The sequence below is a fragment of the Uloborus diversus genome, chromosome 2, assembly GCF_026930045.1.
Source record: "Uloborus diversus isolate 005 chromosome 2, Udiv.v.3.1, whole genome shotgun sequence".
Classification (NCBI taxonomy): Eukaryota; Metazoa; Arthropoda; class Arachnida; order Araneae; family Uloboridae; genus Uloborus; species Uloborus diversus.
Genome location: NC_072732.1, coordinates 80,266,098 through 80,284,303, shown reverse-complemented (window position 1 = coordinate 80,284,303; position 18,206 = coordinate 80,266,098). Strand labels below are relative to the sequence as shown.

The following is an 18,206-nucleotide window of genomic DNA, read 5'->3' as shown; positions in this document are numbered from 1 at the left end:
TAATCTAACTTTTGATTAAGTTATTAATTAGTAGAATATCATACAGTATTCATAACACCTTTTAAACGTCTGGGAATAGATTTCATTCTTTTTCTTTTTTTTTTTTTTTTTCTTTTTTTTTTTTTTTGCGTAACTTCTGAGTAAGTGTTCTACCACACTTCGAGTCTTACTGTTTCTAGCTCTATTTTCGTTTTAAAGCCCTATTTTCGTAATCTAGCCTCCAGATATCTCTAAATACGTTACATTAAGTTAAAATCTGGAGATTGAGGGGGTATTTTCTAAACTTTAGGACAATTTTCGAGGCACTAGACGCAGACGTTGAAAACCGTGTGCTTCTTATCGTTATCTTGATAAAAAACAAAGTCGTCTCCAATAACCAAATTTATAACTATGAGTTCAAAATTGGTTTTTAAAATATTTAAAGGAACAGCATGATTCATTATTTCATCAAAAAATTACAAACTACCAAGTCCTGATGCTGACATGCACCCTCACACTAGAACACCTCCACCGTCCTGATTAACAGATCCAAATAAGTTCTTAAGATTAAGTTCCTAATTTTTTCTTCTACTTACAATTATACAACAATTTAACCAAAAATGTTGAATTAATTTTTATCTGTAAGTAAGACGTGATTCTAGAACGTTTTTAGCTTATTTATAATTGATTTTGCGACGAAAAGGGTAAGCTTTCTGTTTTTCGCACGACCAAGAAAATTTCTGCGGGAAGAGGTACCATTTAATCCAGCTAATCAGAGAAATTGACGAACAACTTTAGGTGAAAATTAAATGTAATATTTTTCATTTAACTCTGCAGAAACTTTTACAGCACTCAAATGAGCATTTTTCATAAATTTTTTAACTTTAAATCTCCGATTACGTTTTGTCAACTTTGCCGGTTGACCTTTTCTTACCTTGTTTTCGGTCCGATTCCTTTCTTTAAAGCATTTTATCAAGCACTTTATTATACAAACAAATAAATTAACTAGTTTAGAGACATTTCAAACCAATTTACCACTACTGTGGGAAAAAAATCAAATTTTGAATGGGGTTTGCGGTTTTTTATGAATAGCAGCCATTTTACACTAATAAGCACAATATTAAGGAATAAATAAACAAAAAAATAAAGCCAAATGACTTATAAGGGTCAACACAATGCAAAAATATTAATAAAACGGCATATGATAATTTTAATCATGAATTTATTCGAAAATATTTGAGTGTACGATGACTTTTGTGGCGTGTTATTTCTCGGTCTCTTCGTTTTCTGACCCATTTCAAAAAGAAGATCCGTCAATAATTTGAAAAAACCAATGGGTTGTATTTAGAATGATATAGGAATGATGTGAAAAAATATTCGACTTCCTATTCAAATTCAGTTTTGAGTTATTTTGGTTTTACTAAAAAATTTCAAAGTGTACGAACACTTTTGGGAGTCACTGTATGTGCATCTTATTCGGCAATTCATCATAAAAATAATCATTCACAATGCTACAAAACTCATATGGAGCCATAAGACTCATTTAGAGTCTGCTGGCTGATGCAACCACATTTATGAATCGGATTCAAAGGTGTCTTATGTTATTATGATCCAGCTAATTAGCAATATTTCCCAAATCTAGCATCCTAGTGGATCACTTCGTATAGATCCAGGGCAAAAATGACGTTTTTTGCTCTCCTTTAGAAACGAAAAAGTAAATTCCTTTGCGAAGTTACACAACACATTTATGGACCAAAAAGATTTTCGTTGGACTAAAGAGAAATTTTAAAGGTAAACTGGCCGGTCTGCGCTTACATCATCAAATGTATCGTTGCCAGTTAACAGGCATTGACTCTAGTACGGTGATGGTCCGGTAGCAATGCTACTCGATTTTAAGGCAGAGGGGTACGGTTTCAGTTTAATCGAGGGTCTATTTCTAGGTGGAAGTCCAATTCGGCTCAGACAGCACCATCTTATGGACAGTTCGGTAATTTAGAACTAGACCAGAAGCTGAATAACTTCTGACCTAGCACCCCCAGAGGTATCGTTTCACTTGGAGAACTTAGTGACCACGAGAATATTTAAAGTCCTCCAGTCACCCTTAATGAAGACGGTGGATCTTCGACCGGCTTACCGATCAGGCCACCATGGACCAACCTTCTCGACTTCACAATCCTTTTTGTGCGGAAACAGTATCCAGCACACAACATCCAGTATGTAGCCCTGGCATTCTTTTGAATTTTGACTTCTTGAATTCAAATTATTGTTGCGATAAAGCCATTAGTAGAAACAAGAAACCCAACCAGTAGGGTCCCATAGCAATTTCTGATTGCGAAAAACATAATTTGAGAAATCAAGATCTCAAAATTCAAACTAATGTTTTGTACTTCAAATCACATAGAGTATAAACATCAAAAGACTCAGTTTTCAAACAGAAAGAAATTTTTCCAACCTTAGCCAATCACAGAGAAGTTTTCTATCTCCCTTGATCCTTTACCACAAACTGTGCCTGTAGCATTGACTGCCTGTAGTAAGTTTTTGTACTTTTATGATTGGCATTGTGTCTACAGCAGGTTTTAATAGCACATAGTATCTACTGTCAGGGGGCGGGGGGTACTAAAATCTTTTTTTTTTAGAAAAAGCCCTAAAATTAGACTACAGTAGACCCTCGTTTTATGCGGTTTCGATTATACACGGTTTAAAATTTGAAACCATTACTTTACTTCAAGCAGGTGAGTTTTGGTTTCACGACAATGCAAATAGATAAAATTTTCCCCTCTTTCAAAATCCTGTAAGTTCCTAAAGATTACAGTTTACACGTAAAAAATTGCATTTTGGGGTGCTAATAATCGAGCTTCTGCCACTAGAGACATTTTATGCGATTGGTTCCAGAGCTCTTTCCAGAAGTGAAGTGATTAAACTCTCACACAGTTCAGAACTCATTGGAAGAGGAGCTTTTAGGAGCGACAAATGAGACCAACGAGGATTGAGACATTCCTTGATAATAGAATTTTTTTGTTTTGTTTGTGAAGGAAGATTCTATCACGGAAATGATGCAAGTGATCATGGATGCGTTAATGCTTTGCGAAGAACTACAGAGAAAACATCTTAATGACTGCCAAAAGACTATCATAGCCTTTTGATAAACACTAATTTATGTTTTCTTTATGCATGTTATTGTGCTTAGGAATCGATATAAGTACACATTAAACTTATTATACATTTCGTCATCACTAGAATGAAGTATTTTTGTCTACGGAACTCAACCCCTATTTTAAAAGAAATATTAAGTCTTAATTTACGCGGTTTTGAGTGACGTGGCATTTCTGTGGAATTTAAACCCCGCGTAAAGCGAGGTTCTACTATATTAAATTTATTTTAATGAAACTTTTGATGCATTTTTTGTACATTAGATTCATATAGATTAGTTTTGACTGTTTTCTCTCAGTGTCACATTTGAGCGATCATGGTTTGATAGCCGCACTTTCCTCCAGGTTCGGGTAAAGGGAGGCTTGTGTAGATATTGTTCTTGAAATTATAGTACTGTAAAATGATTGTACCTATGCTGAATTTAAAAGGATAAATGCATTAAAAAAATATATACTATCTATTATTTAGTTAAAGAAATAATGTCAACAGTAATCAATATTTTTTTTTGTCATTCTTCTCGTTGTAAAGTATATTTAGAGAAAGAAATTGCAAAAGGAATTTGCTTTTTAAAGTTAAAAAACCTCCTAAGGTTATAAAAAATTAGATTTTTTTAAAAAATTTTCTTATTATTACGAAATATAGAGCATTAATCTTTGAAAAACGTTAACTTAGAGACGAAAAGATTCAGCGTCAAGCAACACTTAGCTAAGCCTAATGGTAGCTTCAATTTACTTAATATCTCAGAAAACGCCTCATAATAAATGGAAGCTTCAAATTTATTTTTAACTTTTCGATATACAGATCTATTTTCTAAATAGGGTGATTTGCCAGGGGTTGACCACCTGCCAGTAGTTGATCACTTGAGCACTAATATGTACAAAACAAGAATAAATAATTAGATATTTTTAATCTGATTGCTGGAACTAATTTATAGCATCCCATGAAGTGTACTCTTATACTTTATAGTTGTAACTAAAGTTTCGAATGGAGGTTAGGACGGTACAAGTGCAAAGACACATAAAATATTTCAAGGAAATCACTTTTCTTACTAGTGAGAATTGTCATGAGATAAAATGTTTAATTGAATTCCTCGACGTTAAATTTTATTCTTCAGGTACCTTTACAGATATGTGCTGATCATCCATGTTTATACTTTGTAAATAAAAAAAAAAGCATCATTTTACTAATCATTTATGCTGGTATTGAGGGGTGGTCAACTACTGGTTGTCTAAAATGCAATTAACGCCAGTAGTTGACCAGAACGGTCAAGTAATGAACTTATGTTGGTATTAAAGCTTTTTTCTCGAAACCAAAATGATGACAAGCATTTTTTAGCTTAAGATAAACTATACTGCTACTTTTGTTATATTTTTTTTTTTTTTTTGTAAGTAATTGATTAACTGCCTGTCCGCTGAACCAATAGAAGCAAAATTTGTGTTACGGTAATTTGAGCAAATGCTCTCCCAATTGCAAACATTTTAAACAACGTAGTACTAATACAGATTTTGTTATAGTAAACTAATTTCGGAAATTTCGAATTGCAGCATTCACATTTACTTCACAAATTGATCCACGTATTGAAAAATCTCAAATTACGTTGTAACGAGTGGCGTGTGACAAAAACTGCAAAGCTGAAAATTGTTTGTCCTAGTGACAGTATAAAAGACAAGCATTTTGCATAGCTCACAGGGTAAAACAGTAGTCGAAGAACCAACCACTAAACGCCATTTGCAAAGCTTAAGGAAAAAAACTGTAAAATGCAGAGTGGAAAGCGTGTTTCTTCAGTCGGTGCTTAAATTTTTAAACAAACAATTTTCGTCACACGTCGATTGATCGAACGCCATTTCTGGCTCATCAATACACTGATCAATTTGCGCAAGGAAAAAGTGGGTGTTGTCTTTTGAAAATTTTGAGATTCTATCCCTTTAACCTCGGCCATGAGATCACTGCTTTGCTTAAAATCAACAATCTCAAACGCATTCCTTCAAAAAACCGTTCTAAAAATTTAGATCGATAGGTTCAGCGAATAGGCTACTGGGACTGCGTATATAAGGAAATTTACTTTTCGACACCCCTTTAAACAATAAAACATTTTTCATTTAAGTGTTACAATGTTATAATATTTAGGCATTATTCTGGCAGCTATGCTGACTCGATTTGGGTCGACGGTAATGTTCGGGTCCTGCGGCGACTTACATGATGGTGATGTCATATTTGCTTGGAGTGGCTGCCATGTACTTGGCGAGAAATTAAAGAGATATCGTTAAGTTAACATCATTTTTGGCAACTTATTTTTGGTGCCAAGTTTGGCGAAAAATTGCTAAATGTCGCCAAATTTGGCGATTTTTAAGAATTTAATAGGCCATTGCTGGCAGAGTTTAAAAGTCTGTGCGAGTGTTGATTTTTTTAGGTATCCGTTTTAATTTATTTTGTGAATTATCTGAGAAATTCACTTATCCGCAGTTACCATGTCACCCAATTCTGCAGATAATTGGAAGTTTACGGTACTTACACTGATCACTCATAATATCAATGCATTATTTTTAGTAAATATTTAGAGCGATCTGGGATGGCTAGATTCTTCGCCTGAGGTGCCTTCGGCGTCTCATATATCAATGACGTCATATGCGTTTGCAGTCTATAGACTTGACAAGAAATGGAAGATATAATATAAAGTTGGCACCATTTTTTGGTGACATAGTTTTGGCACCAAATGTCACGAAATTTTCACTACATTTTAACCTATTAGTCATCACTGTCGTGCAACCATCATCAAAGTCACACGACATCTGTGATGACATCATCCACCCAACAGCCAATCAGGGATGTTCTTTAAGGCAACATAAGTACATACAGGCATGCATCCGGTCCGATTTTAATACAGTAGATTTCAGATTTTACATTGTTTAAAAAGTGGTCACTACTGGTAGATGCTGGTCAACTACTGGAAGTGAGTGGTCAACTACTGGAAAAATCTCCCTTTTTAACTTCTATTCGAAATAACTTGAAAAATAGTAAGTAAAACTGAAAAATGATTAGTAACCATTGATCCTGATAATTTTATAGACACATAGTAAAATTTTCAATTTTTTTCCAGTTTTTTTTTTCCTGTGAAATTAAATAGGACTTGTAGAAATTTCCACTAAATGGTCAACTACTAGCAAATCACAGTAGTTCACTTTCACTCTGTTTTAAAATTATAGCTTGCGCCTGTTAATAACAAATTTAAAAAGAAGTTTATCAACTGCATAAAATTACGTTTCATATTGAACGAACATAAACAAATATTTTTCTATCTTTTAGCCCAGCGTTTCTTAAATTGTGTTCCGCGGAACGACAGGGTTCCACGAAGCTGTCTCAGGGGATCCATGAGACTTGCATGTTTTCATAGCACATCTTTCAAATTTGTCACTTAAAAAAGCGATAAAAACGCTTTCCCAAAATTAAAATTAAATTTACTTTTACTTTCGTATATTAATCGGAGCTTTATTACCCATCAGGGTTAGCCACTATAGGAATAATTTTATTTGTTGCCTGAAATTGTGCCTTTAAGATACAAACTTCGAAATTTTTCCAAGATCAGTCATAAAGCACCTTTTTCTCACTTTTAAACACTTCAATTTCGAAAAAAATCCGGAAGAAGCTACTAACTAGTTTAAAAGTGAATTCAAAGTTGAAAAACTTATGGAAGGACACCCGTAATTCCCTTTCCTGCATCATTACCAAATAGTGCCTAAAATTACGATTTTTGACGTAAATTTCAAATGTTCTATTTTTTATACTAGCCACTCTCCCAGTATCTATGGCAGCAGTTGAAAGCACAATTTTAACATTGAACGAGTGAGGATCAATTTAAGTCACTATAACATACAGTGACATTAAAGCCTCTGGTTTATAAATAACTTTAAAAATTGTTGTAAAATAAGTTATTTTGGTTTTTAAGTTTTAAAAACTTTTACTTTGTAATTTTTAATTTATTATTAACAATATTGTAGGTAAAACACATCAGTATTTCTTTTCCTTACTAAGAAAAGTTTTTAATCACATAGCTCATGCACAATTTCTGAGGTTATTTATCCCTTTTAGAAATACTCAGGCTTGCAAATAGGCATACGCGACTCGTACGAGAGGGCAAGGGCAAGGGGTATCTGCTCTTTCACTTTCAGCAGTAAAGGGACTTTGCCTCTCCACTTTTCTAAGTTCAAAACTAAAAAGGGTCGAATGAAAAATGATAGTGATGATCTATTCACGTGATTAAAGAAAGAACTGACTTAATGAGTGCTTGTTTTATGCTTTTTTCAGGTTATTATTACGTAAAAATTAAAATGGAACTTTGATTTTATGGGAGGGAATCTTCTGTGGTCATCTAGTCCCTCTTTTTGAGTTTGTTTCTCGAATTTTCGGAAGAAGGTCAACTCATTAATAATGACGCAAAAATTCAATTGCCAAATTTTTGAAGAAAACATTTAGCTTTAAGGCTGTGTCACCCACCAAACCAATCCCCCCGCACCCCCTTTGACCCCCCACTATTTTGGGGCACCAGTCGCCTGTGCAAATAGGAGTGTTTTGGTGCTTAATAATAAAAAATAATTATTAGCAGTTAGCAATATATGACCATGGTTTATAATGAAGTCTACTTAATTATCAATTTAACGACAAATTGTTAATGTAATAATCTCTTTGAGATAAGAACCTGGGTTCTATCTCTAACAGAACCTTAGCTACACACTGCAAAGTGTTGACAATAAACTAAGGGTTCCACGAAAAAAGTGAGCATTTAAAAGGATTCCACTGATCAAAGAAATTAAGAAACGCTGTTTTAGCCTGTCGCCAGTTTTTAAATCTAAAACAAAATACTTCTATAATCTCAATAAATGCCTCTAAAGATAATTAACTAAATATCTTAATTAAAAAGAGAAAATACGTGTATTTCAACATAGATCCATTTACCCCCCATTTCACCCTATATAGAACAGCAGTGCTCTCAAGCTATTTTGTAGTCCTGCTGCACGAGCGCCATCAACTACAGGACCGTTAACCAAGTGACAAGAAGTCGCATTATTATAAATTTAACTCCTATGTGTGCTCTTACGACGATATTATCTTCGTTTAGGAAGGGGAAATTCAATTCACTTCTTTTTAAATCTTTAGAATAATTTCGTATAACTTAGCTTTGCATTGTATGTTTCTTTCACGTTTTCGACAACTGGAACTTAATTTTTTGCTCGTATATACTTTTGTAGTACATTTTAGCGTTAAACGCTTATTAAAAATAACTACAAATAACATTTCATTAAATCATATTCATTTTTAGAAGTTCTTTGCTCAAAAAATCTTTAATTGATTCATTTAGAACACTTAATACATTTTCATTTTATCCGCAAAGAATTCTGTTTCTTCAGTATTGGAATTTTTGTTTTACAGTATGTTTCGTTTAATATGAAAATCATGTACATTCATGAGGGAATTTATTTGATGACTGTGTTATGTATTATGATTTAATTTTTAATGGGATCTGATTTATTAACGTTCTTTTCGTAAGATATTTAATGCATTTATTTAACTTGAAAAGAGTAATTAAGGCGCTGAACCGGAGAATATTCTTTAATTTATTCAAAAACATAACTTATAGAATGTAGAATAATGAATTATTGCATAGAGACTTGAAGAAACTTTAGGTGAAATACCATGTTAAGCGAAGCTTCTATTATGGGAAATGGGAGAATAATATTTGAAATTCTGAACTATTAGTTACACTACATCTATGGATCAAACACGGAGTTTCAAAACAATGAGGTACTAGAAAACATTTGTCTTAATGCCTTACATGAAAACATAAGGCTTTTGGTACACTTTGAACAGTTTGAAACACTTTCAGGATTATTATAAAGTTAAATGAAAGTGCAAGTGATCATAAATAAGCAAAATTACTGTATTTTCCAAGCTTAGATACACTTACTAAAATTTGTAAGTTATTGTTTTATTGATTTTCGATTTAAAGTGGCTAAACCGTTCAAAGAATCCTTTTTATTCGCTACCAATGAAACTATCGACACATTAGATGCAAGTAGACCGTTTAAAGAGTAAAGATTCATGACTACAGTTCATACGCGTTATTTAAAATTATAGCTGTAATAGAGTGACATGGGTCATGCTTGATCAAAAAATGCAAGCTTCCATTTTTAGAAAAAAAAAAAAAACTATTCGAAGCAAAATTTTAATTTTTGGTGAAAGTTTGATCCCTTATGAATCAAGTCCTATGCAGCCTTTTTTTCCTTGAAAATTAAAATAGAGCTTAAAATATTTCAAACTGTTAGTGATCAGGAATGACCCCGAAATCGGGACATTTTCTAATCACTTCTGGCTTCTGGGGTAATTAATGATCACCTAGGTTTTTTTTTTAATTAAGATAATGCATTTTTTAAATGGTTATACAAACCAGTTTGTATTTAAAAAAATGAAATAAATAAACTCACAAGTCGAAGTTAAGTAGTAGACAAGACGATTTTTTTGGAAAAAAAACACTTTAAAACTCGAAATATCTTTGAACCCTCTTCATTAACCTTTTGTTTCTTTTGCCAGATTTGCCATATTCTTAGTGTTTTTGTAGTATTTTCAGTTAATAAATATTTACAGTCATCTAAAAGAAGTAAAATTATGTATTCGTTATCCTTTTCTGTGTTTACTACAATAAATGAACATGATCAATACAGCGGTTATCGTTCACCTCAGGGATCAACAGTTGCTTTATCCATAAAGGTCAGCATTTAATGGAAATCACTATAATTAATTTTAATATCTTCATAAGATATGGAAACACTGATCAGAAGCCTAAAAGTTTTTTACCATAAACTAATAAAAAATAACGGAAGTTGAATTTTAAGGGAGGAAGGAGGATCTTTGAAAATATACGCATATTTAGGAACTCAACTTTGAAATAACAAATTTATTAAGTAGTAAGTCATGCTGAATTGAAGTGTTCTAGAATTCTAGGAAATGTTTCATATTTCATTAAATTTTAATTTTTCTATATAAAAATTAGGTGATCAGTTTTTATCCCAGAAATACAGTGATCAAGAATTATCCCGGGTCACTCTAATATGAACTAAGAAAATTCGGTAAAAGTACTGAAAGAAAGCCTCAGATTCACTACTCTTCTCACGTTCAAACTAGAATTCGATAAGATACCAAATTGTGGGGTGTTATGTGCCTTAATAGCCAAAATATGAAAGAGCTAAGAATTAAGTAAGGGAATGTGAGGGAAAGTGAACTAATGTAGCTGTAACGAATAAATACCTTTGTGCTGAAATTAAAATAATTAGTAATCCAACGTTATGAAGCACAAAAATTGCAAAAAAAAAAAAAAAAAAAAAACAGACACGTGTTTTGGTGTTATAAGGAACACCCTTTTCAATGCTAAGAAGTGTGAGCTTCTGGATGAAAAGTCATCCGAGAAAAGCAACACGGTGGAACAGGAGATAGTATAAATATCAAAAAATAGAAATGAAACAAAACAAAAAAGATAAAATGACACCTGGAGGCATTATTTATTATATAATTCCATCAGGAAAAAACTGTTGCTGTTGCTTTTGCAAGAGCAAGAAATCTTTAGTTATTTTCAGTAACAACATAAGCAGTGGCGTTACTATCACGGGGGTCTCCCGGGCAATAATTTGTGGTGTCACTCCCAACCCCAAAAATCTTTTCATGTTTTATGCAAACATAAAGTACACACGCATACATACCTAATACATTTATAAATACGCTTCACGATTCTAAACGCCCAAAAAATCCTAACTGCTCTAAAAACAATGCTCCCCCCCTTTTTTTTTTCAACAAATTTCAACAAATGAAGTAGTTATGAAACCCTGACTTCAGACAGTTTGACTTCAAAAAACAACAGAAAAAGCAGGAAGGTGATTTTTTGAGCAGATGTGTGTTGATCTTACTCTCATAGAAAAAAAATATAAAACGATTGATAAATTAAATATTATTCCAAATAAATCGGGGATATTTTTAAAATTGAAGTGCATTTGTTTCTTTCAGGAACTTTTAAATTTATTTGGGTGCCCTGATTGCGACTACTACCAATGGCACGAATGGGTACCCCTCGACCACGGTATCCCCACCACAACTTACACTGCACCCTCTTCAAATACGCGAGATTGATATGCCGCACCCAGTATTTAAGAGGAAATTGCAAAATTCTTAAGAAACACCCGATATAAATGTTTTTATATATAAAGATAAAAATTCATTTTGTTTTAATCTAATATTTCAATAACTAAGAAACTTGAAGATATTTCTCAAAATGATACTTTGAAAATCGTTTAAGTTTGGTTTTTTTCCTTTCGAAAGGTTTACTTTGGGCTTTTCATAAGGTGCTTCGAGTATTTTCAAATGCAATATGCGTGCACATAACAAAAGAATTTGAAAAGCGACTTCGATATTAGAAATACTGTAAATGCTTTTCTTCTGCAACAGCAGTCTTGATGCACTGAAACCATCCACAACCATTTCTCCCATGAGTGACTCCCATGTCCAAAAAAAGTATCGCGATGTAAAAAAAAATTAAAAACTATCTTTTGCGAATGTCGCACGTTGCATACGAGTTGAATCGCAGGTCTTCATTCAAAAAGACATTTTTCTGGCTGATTCTAACGTAAAATGACCCGTTGTTTCCAAATACGACCACCTTCTCCCCATCACGCCCCCCTTTTTAGAACCTTCCCCCCTCCTCTGATTCAGAGCCATTTTTTCAAATTTGGAGGGGGAAAAAGAGCATTACAATAACCGTAAACATTATTCTGAATGACTAAAGAAGTGCAAAGATCAAAATTTTGTGCATATGTAGCAAAAATGAAAACTTGAGTTACCTCCTGGGGGGGGGGAGGACATCCACCCCCCCCCCAAATAATCTACCAAGTCTCCCTTTTTTGTTATCATTGGGCCTTTCTTGACCTCCAAACAATGTTAGCGGTTAATATAATGCTCCTTTATCCCCCAAAGAAAAATAATAAATCTAAAACTAAGGAAAACTTAAAAAAAAAGGGGGGGGGGAGGGGTCCTTTCTACAAAAATTGTACGTGTAAGGGAGAAACGGAGATCATATTCGGATTCAGGGGGTCAATGTGCAGAAGAATCAGCTGGAATAGCATCAGAATTATTTGAAACTTTTTTTGCTGCACAGTGTGTATGGGGGGGGGAAGGGGCCCCCCAAATTTTCTTTTTTGCTACATATGCACAAGATTTTTTGAGCTTTGTACTTCTCTAGTTATTCAGAATAATGTTTGCGGTTATTGTAATGCGCTTTTCCCCCTCCAAATTAAAAAAAAATGACTCTGAAACAGAGGACTGGGGTGGGAGGTCCTAAAAAGGGGGGGCGTGACGGAGGAAGGTGGTCGCATTAGGAAACAAGGGGTCATTTTACATAAGAATCAGCCAGAAGAATGTCTTTTTAAATGAAGACTTGCGATTCAACTCGTATGCAACGTGCGACATTTGCAAAAGATAGTTTTTAAATTTTTTTTTTACCTTGCGAAATTTTTTTTGGATATGGGAGTCACAGAAGCGAGTCTTATACTATCCTTCTGCACCGAAATTTTTTTTAAACATCCTTTTTAAAAAAGCAGGATAAAAAGATCGTTTTCCGTTATTTTTCTAATATTTGGGGGAGGGGGTATCCTCCCACAGGTCCCCCCTTTTGCTATCGGTATCCATTAACTTAAACTTTGAACCTTTCTTGCCCGCAAAAACTATGTTAGCAGTTAATATAAATTTCTTAACCTCTAAACCAAAAAAAAAAAAAAAAGCTCTGAAAATAAGGAAAATTGAAAAAAAAAAAAAAAACCTTGGGGGGAATTAAAAAAAATGGTGCGCATAGGGAGGAAATGAAGGACATATTCGGATTCAGAATATGAATTCAAATAAATCAGCCCACGAAAGTATTTTGAAGATTTTTTTTTTCGTCATACAGTGTAATCAAATAAAATATCGGTATTTTAAAATCATAATTAAGCAACAAAGTTCAACAAGTACATATCTGAAATTTACACTTCATGTTCCTGGATAAATATCGGTATTTCGTTATATAAAAACGGGTACAAGATTTTGGTACAATAAGCTTAATGCGTGCTTAGAATCTGTTTAATCCATTCCATATCAGTATGAGTAAACCTGAGTGAATAAATACGGTTAATCACCAACAACAGCAGAAACAACAAACGCTAATGTAATTTGTTTGTGTGACCAATGGCTATTGCAATTTGTTTCATAGAAAATACTTGAACCTCCAACATTTTGAAACCAATATCTTTGAAAATATTTTATTGCCACTTGCGTAATGTTGCGTCACGTAGTGCCAGAGTGAATATCAACTTACCTGGGAACCAAAACCGCTCAATTATCATCCGTAGAAGGACTATCACACATTAATGTGATTCGTCCCTGGTGTTAAAGGGTAGGGAATGTCGTGAAATCACTGAGCTACAAAGAAAACTAAAGTGATGATTCGAAGATTTTTTTTTTTCGTGGAAACAAAGCAAAACAGAATAACTTCATATAGTCTATGGTTTTGGATAAATCCGATGGATTATTAACGATGATCACTATAAATAGGTATTTCCTTCTGAATTAAGATCAAATACAGTAGAATGTAAAGAAAAATTGTTCGGTTTTGATCGTTTTGGACACGTTCATAATATAAAAAAATAAATTAATTAAAAAAAATAAAGTACAACCTCATTAAAAAGAAATAAAGAAAGTTGTTTTTGAATGCGAATATCCCAAGACACATGGTTTTTATTATAGCTCCTTTGTAAAGATAACTAGTTAATCACTTATTTACTTTATTTTAAAAAGTTGTCGTTCGTCTTATCTCTCTACTGTTTCGTTACTTTGTAGCAAGTTTAACAGCAAACTTCACTTGTTCTACCAACTACACAGTGCTTCAAAGTTTTGGTGGTCTTAAAAGCCTTTAAAAAACCAGAAAACCTACAGAACCTAATCCTGTCATTGGAACAGTACCTTGAAGCAAGAACAACAAATGTCAGTATCAAATTTATTTTACGATAGAAATCTGTGCTCGAAGTAATACAATTTCCAGTGCAAGGACAAAAGATGTGATTCGGTGCCCTAGTATTGAGTTATTTTTAATCACGTTCATCTAAGTTATAGTTTTAACCAACTTTAAGTGAGTCCACGTCTTCAGGACAAACACTTTTCTGCTGTTAAATTTTGTGCTGATCTCTACTGGCCTGCACGTGGGGAGTTATAATTGCTACTTCTAACATGTAATCTTTAAGTAATATGAGACATCGCAAAATTTATCCTGCTTGTGGTAATACATAAAGATCAAAATACTTTATTGACTCTAAGCAACAGGGGGGGGGGGGGGGACCGAATCAAATTTGGGTCCAGTGTCCCCGAAATCCAAGGCCAGGCTGTGAATATGGTCGGAAAAAATTGACAAGTTTTACAAATACTATTCGCAAAATTCATATTTTTGATATCGGTTGTTATTTCTCCAAAGTACGTAAATAAAGGATTAAAAGTGCCAGAAAACAATCGCTTTCACTTCTCTCCACAAATCGCAATTGAGGACTAATTTATCAAAAGGGAACATATCCATTTTCTAAAAATGTTCGGGAGGTGAAAAAAATGCATTAAGGTAAGAGCAAAATAGTTTTACCAACTTCTCTAGGTACAGAATTGAGCACGAAAGCACAGCAAATCATGACCCAGAGTAAGAAATGTTTGTGTAAAAAAACAAGGAGATATCGCCATCTTAATTTTGGATATTTGCCCTTTTGAACGAAAACCTGAATGTTGAGAATTCCAATTTCACCAGAACCCTAATATTTCACCTTCTCATCGAAGTACATGAACCTAAAAGTAGTGGATTAAAATTTGAGGATTTTGGATATGTGTTCCTTTGGATCTAAAAGTCTTCGTAAAACAGATTCTTTCAGGATATGTCCCCTTTTTTTCAAAATAAAACGTGCAGAGGACGGGTTTGTTACCTTTTGACCAAAAAGCCATACTTTACCCTTAAAAAAAAATAGGATTTTCACGTTTGGACTTCTTGAGATTAAATGATTTGATAAATGTCATCTAGAAGATTTAGAAAATTTCATAAAATGATTTTTCCGAAAAAGTGGATATGTTCCCTTTTGATAAATTACTCCTCAACTGAAATCGTCACTCCAGGTCCAATGTAGCTCAGCGGATGAAAACGAAAAGAGATGAAATCTCACCGAGGAGCTTGAGCTTCCCGCGGTCCGTCTCCACCACCAGGATGGCGTAGCCTCCTTTGGATCGCGACATGTCTCCCGCCGCATTCCAACCACCCCTGACACGCCGTCTGGCATAGCAGCCCTGATTCCTCGCTGCACTGGCAGACTCGCCCGGACTCTCGGCCGATCCGACTCTGAACGACTACCACTACCGGAATATCCGGCCGATGGGAGATCCAGCCAGCCCCTTCCCTCTGGCGGGAGAAATGCTCGCCAGATCATCGAGGTGAAATTTATGGGATCGAAATTGTAGAGAGGAGCTTCTGTATTTTTTTTTTCGACGGGTGAAAATCGCGTGCTATGATTTCGTGATGTGTATCTAGCGAAAGTTTTAAACTTTGTTAAAAATTCTCAAAGCGAGAATAAATTTGAGCGCGAGAGGAAGGACTTGGTGTTTTGAATTTATTTCCTTTCTACATTTATTTATGCTTCTGAATTTTGGCTATCTAAACCTTTCTTATTTGGCGCAGTGCAAGCCTGTTCAAAGTTTTCCGGGGGGGGGGGCGAGGGGGGCAAAGGGTGTATATTCAATGTATTTAAAAGAAAAAAAAAAAGCATCAAAATGAGCAATTACATTATGTTTTTAAAATCTGGGGGGGGGGGTAATTGCCCGCCCCTTGATACCCCAAGTGACGGGCCTATAGTACTGTTAATGTACATTTAATGCAATACATTTAATGCAATAAAGCAATCCGTTCTCGGGTATGTTAGACGAGCTACTTTAACTGAAGTTAGTTTGGCGACGAAGTCTTTTTAATCGATAAGTTAAGAGATATAGATTAGTAAAATTACTTTTTTAAGTTTAAAAGCGACGCACAGAAAAATTATGTTTTTCTCTTTCATGAAATGATGCGTGCTAATTTTCCTAATCACAAGGAAAAACTAGTATGTTGTGGCCATCACAAAACTTTCTTCCATATTTTTTTATAAGTCTGATCCTTTCCTATACTTGACGAGGAAGCAATAATCGAAGAAAATGAGCGAAATTCCTTTTCCTCGTACTAATTTTTCTGTTGATTACCACAAAGCCAGTGATGAAGTAATATTTGCTTTCAAGTGAAGATTTACACATCCGAATCAAATGAGGATCATAAAATTCATCAAACCCTGTTATCGGATGATCAGTCAGTCCCCCTAAGGAGTGTACATATAGTTACCATTCCGCAGCACGCAAAAATGATGCCGTGGAAAAGCCATCATGTGCCATAATAGTCCATTCTTTATTCTCCAAATCGAGCCCTTCGTAATGATTTTCATATGAATCGACAACATACGCAAATGTACCCATCGGTAGGAAGATATCAGAGCAAATAACTGCTCCCCATACTTTAATCCATAAATCGAAATTTTTATCATAATTGCAGCAGTTTGATTCCATTTGCGTCGTGGTGAGTAAAGTATTCGTTGATGATAGTATAAATATTATTTGGTAACCTGTAGGCTTTTTACTACGGAACCTGCACCAAGCTGACTTCTAACAAACTTGTCAGGATTTTTCTGTTGATAAGCGCATTAGGATTTCTTTCAAAGTGAAGATCAAAGCAAAACGAGTTTTTCTGTATGAGATCATGGCAAAAGATTTCACTAGCTAAATCTTCATCAGTTTCTTCCAGTCAAACATTCAGTAACAGTTCGAATATGCGTTGCTGCCTCCGAGATATGTCCCTTATACTTCAATTGACGATGGCTATAGATAAAGTTTTTTTCTCCGGATACAGTAAGGTTTCTGTCGCTTAGAAATTGCTTTATTGCTTGATGGGATAATTATCTGATGTGCGCTTTCATAGGACTAACTCCAAATCTGACTGAGCAAATCTGTAGCATTCCATATGAAGATTACTTCTAACAAACTCCCGCGAAGAAATGAACTACGGAAGGCTACTTCAAACAGACATCTTCCGCATGGCAAAACTTCGACTTTCTTCCACTAAGCTGACAACAACAAAAATATATAATCCAATGCCGCTAGGAATCTCTTTGACTTTTTCATCTTTCAAATAAACTACATTCTGATAAGTGATAAGTTCTGATGATACAGAAATGATAACGTCGGTATTATTTGAACATATAACTGCAAAAATATTGCAAACACATGCTTTGGATATTCTTTGTGACGGTCACTTAGCAGAGAACCACACGAATATCGTAATAATGAAAGATCCTCATACATATATAATAACCAAAATCACTGATCGAGTAATGCTCTGCCGTCACCAGCAATGAAGTTATTTATAAACATGAATTGCTTTACAATTGAGAATCTTTATTGAATTTTGCATATATTTTATCAAGGAAGTAGCTGAGATTCTTGGTAGATTTTTTTTCTAACTGTTGCTAATTATTTGGTACCAAAAAGAGTTAGTGTACTTCGAGCTCACTGATTTTGCCAGAAAAGAACGATTGTCCAAAATTATGCTGCCCGAATATCAAACAGGCACTTCCTTCGTTCTAATGTAGAAGCAATTTTCACCCGTCATATCTAGACGGGCGATTTTTTTGTATATAAATGTAAGCATATCACATATACATTTTTCGAACATATTTTTTTCGAACATATACATTTTTGTTAAGCAAAAATTTGACTTTTCTAATTGATTTTTTGCATAAGATAAAATTCTTTAAATATCAAAGAATGAATAATTTGAGCAAACAGCATGTATTTAATGATAGGGAAGACCGGGGTTAGTTGGCAAACGGGGTTAGTTGGCATTGTGATTTTAAAAAACTCCACGATTGATTCAGAGCGCCACTGAGCCTGTCACGTGATCATCATGGATACGTCTA

General features: G+C 34.2%; 1 protein-coding gene across 1 annotated transcript in view; it reads right to left on the bottom strand.

Annotated features, from left to right (window-relative positions):
* LOC129235251 (protein PALS1-like) overlaps positions 1 to 15,462 on the bottom strand; it is a 185,400-nt gene extending 169,938 nt beyond the window's left edge. Inside the window, exon 1 of the mRNA XM_054868959.1 lies at positions 15,384 to 15,462. Within this exon, the coding sequence (XP_054724934.1) occupies positions 15,384 to 15,453 (70 nt within the window). The 5' untranslated portion in view covers positions 15,454 to 15,462. The remainder of the gene's footprint in view (positions 1 to 15,383) is intronic.
* Positions 15,463 to 18,206: the final 2,744 nt, after the last annotated feature.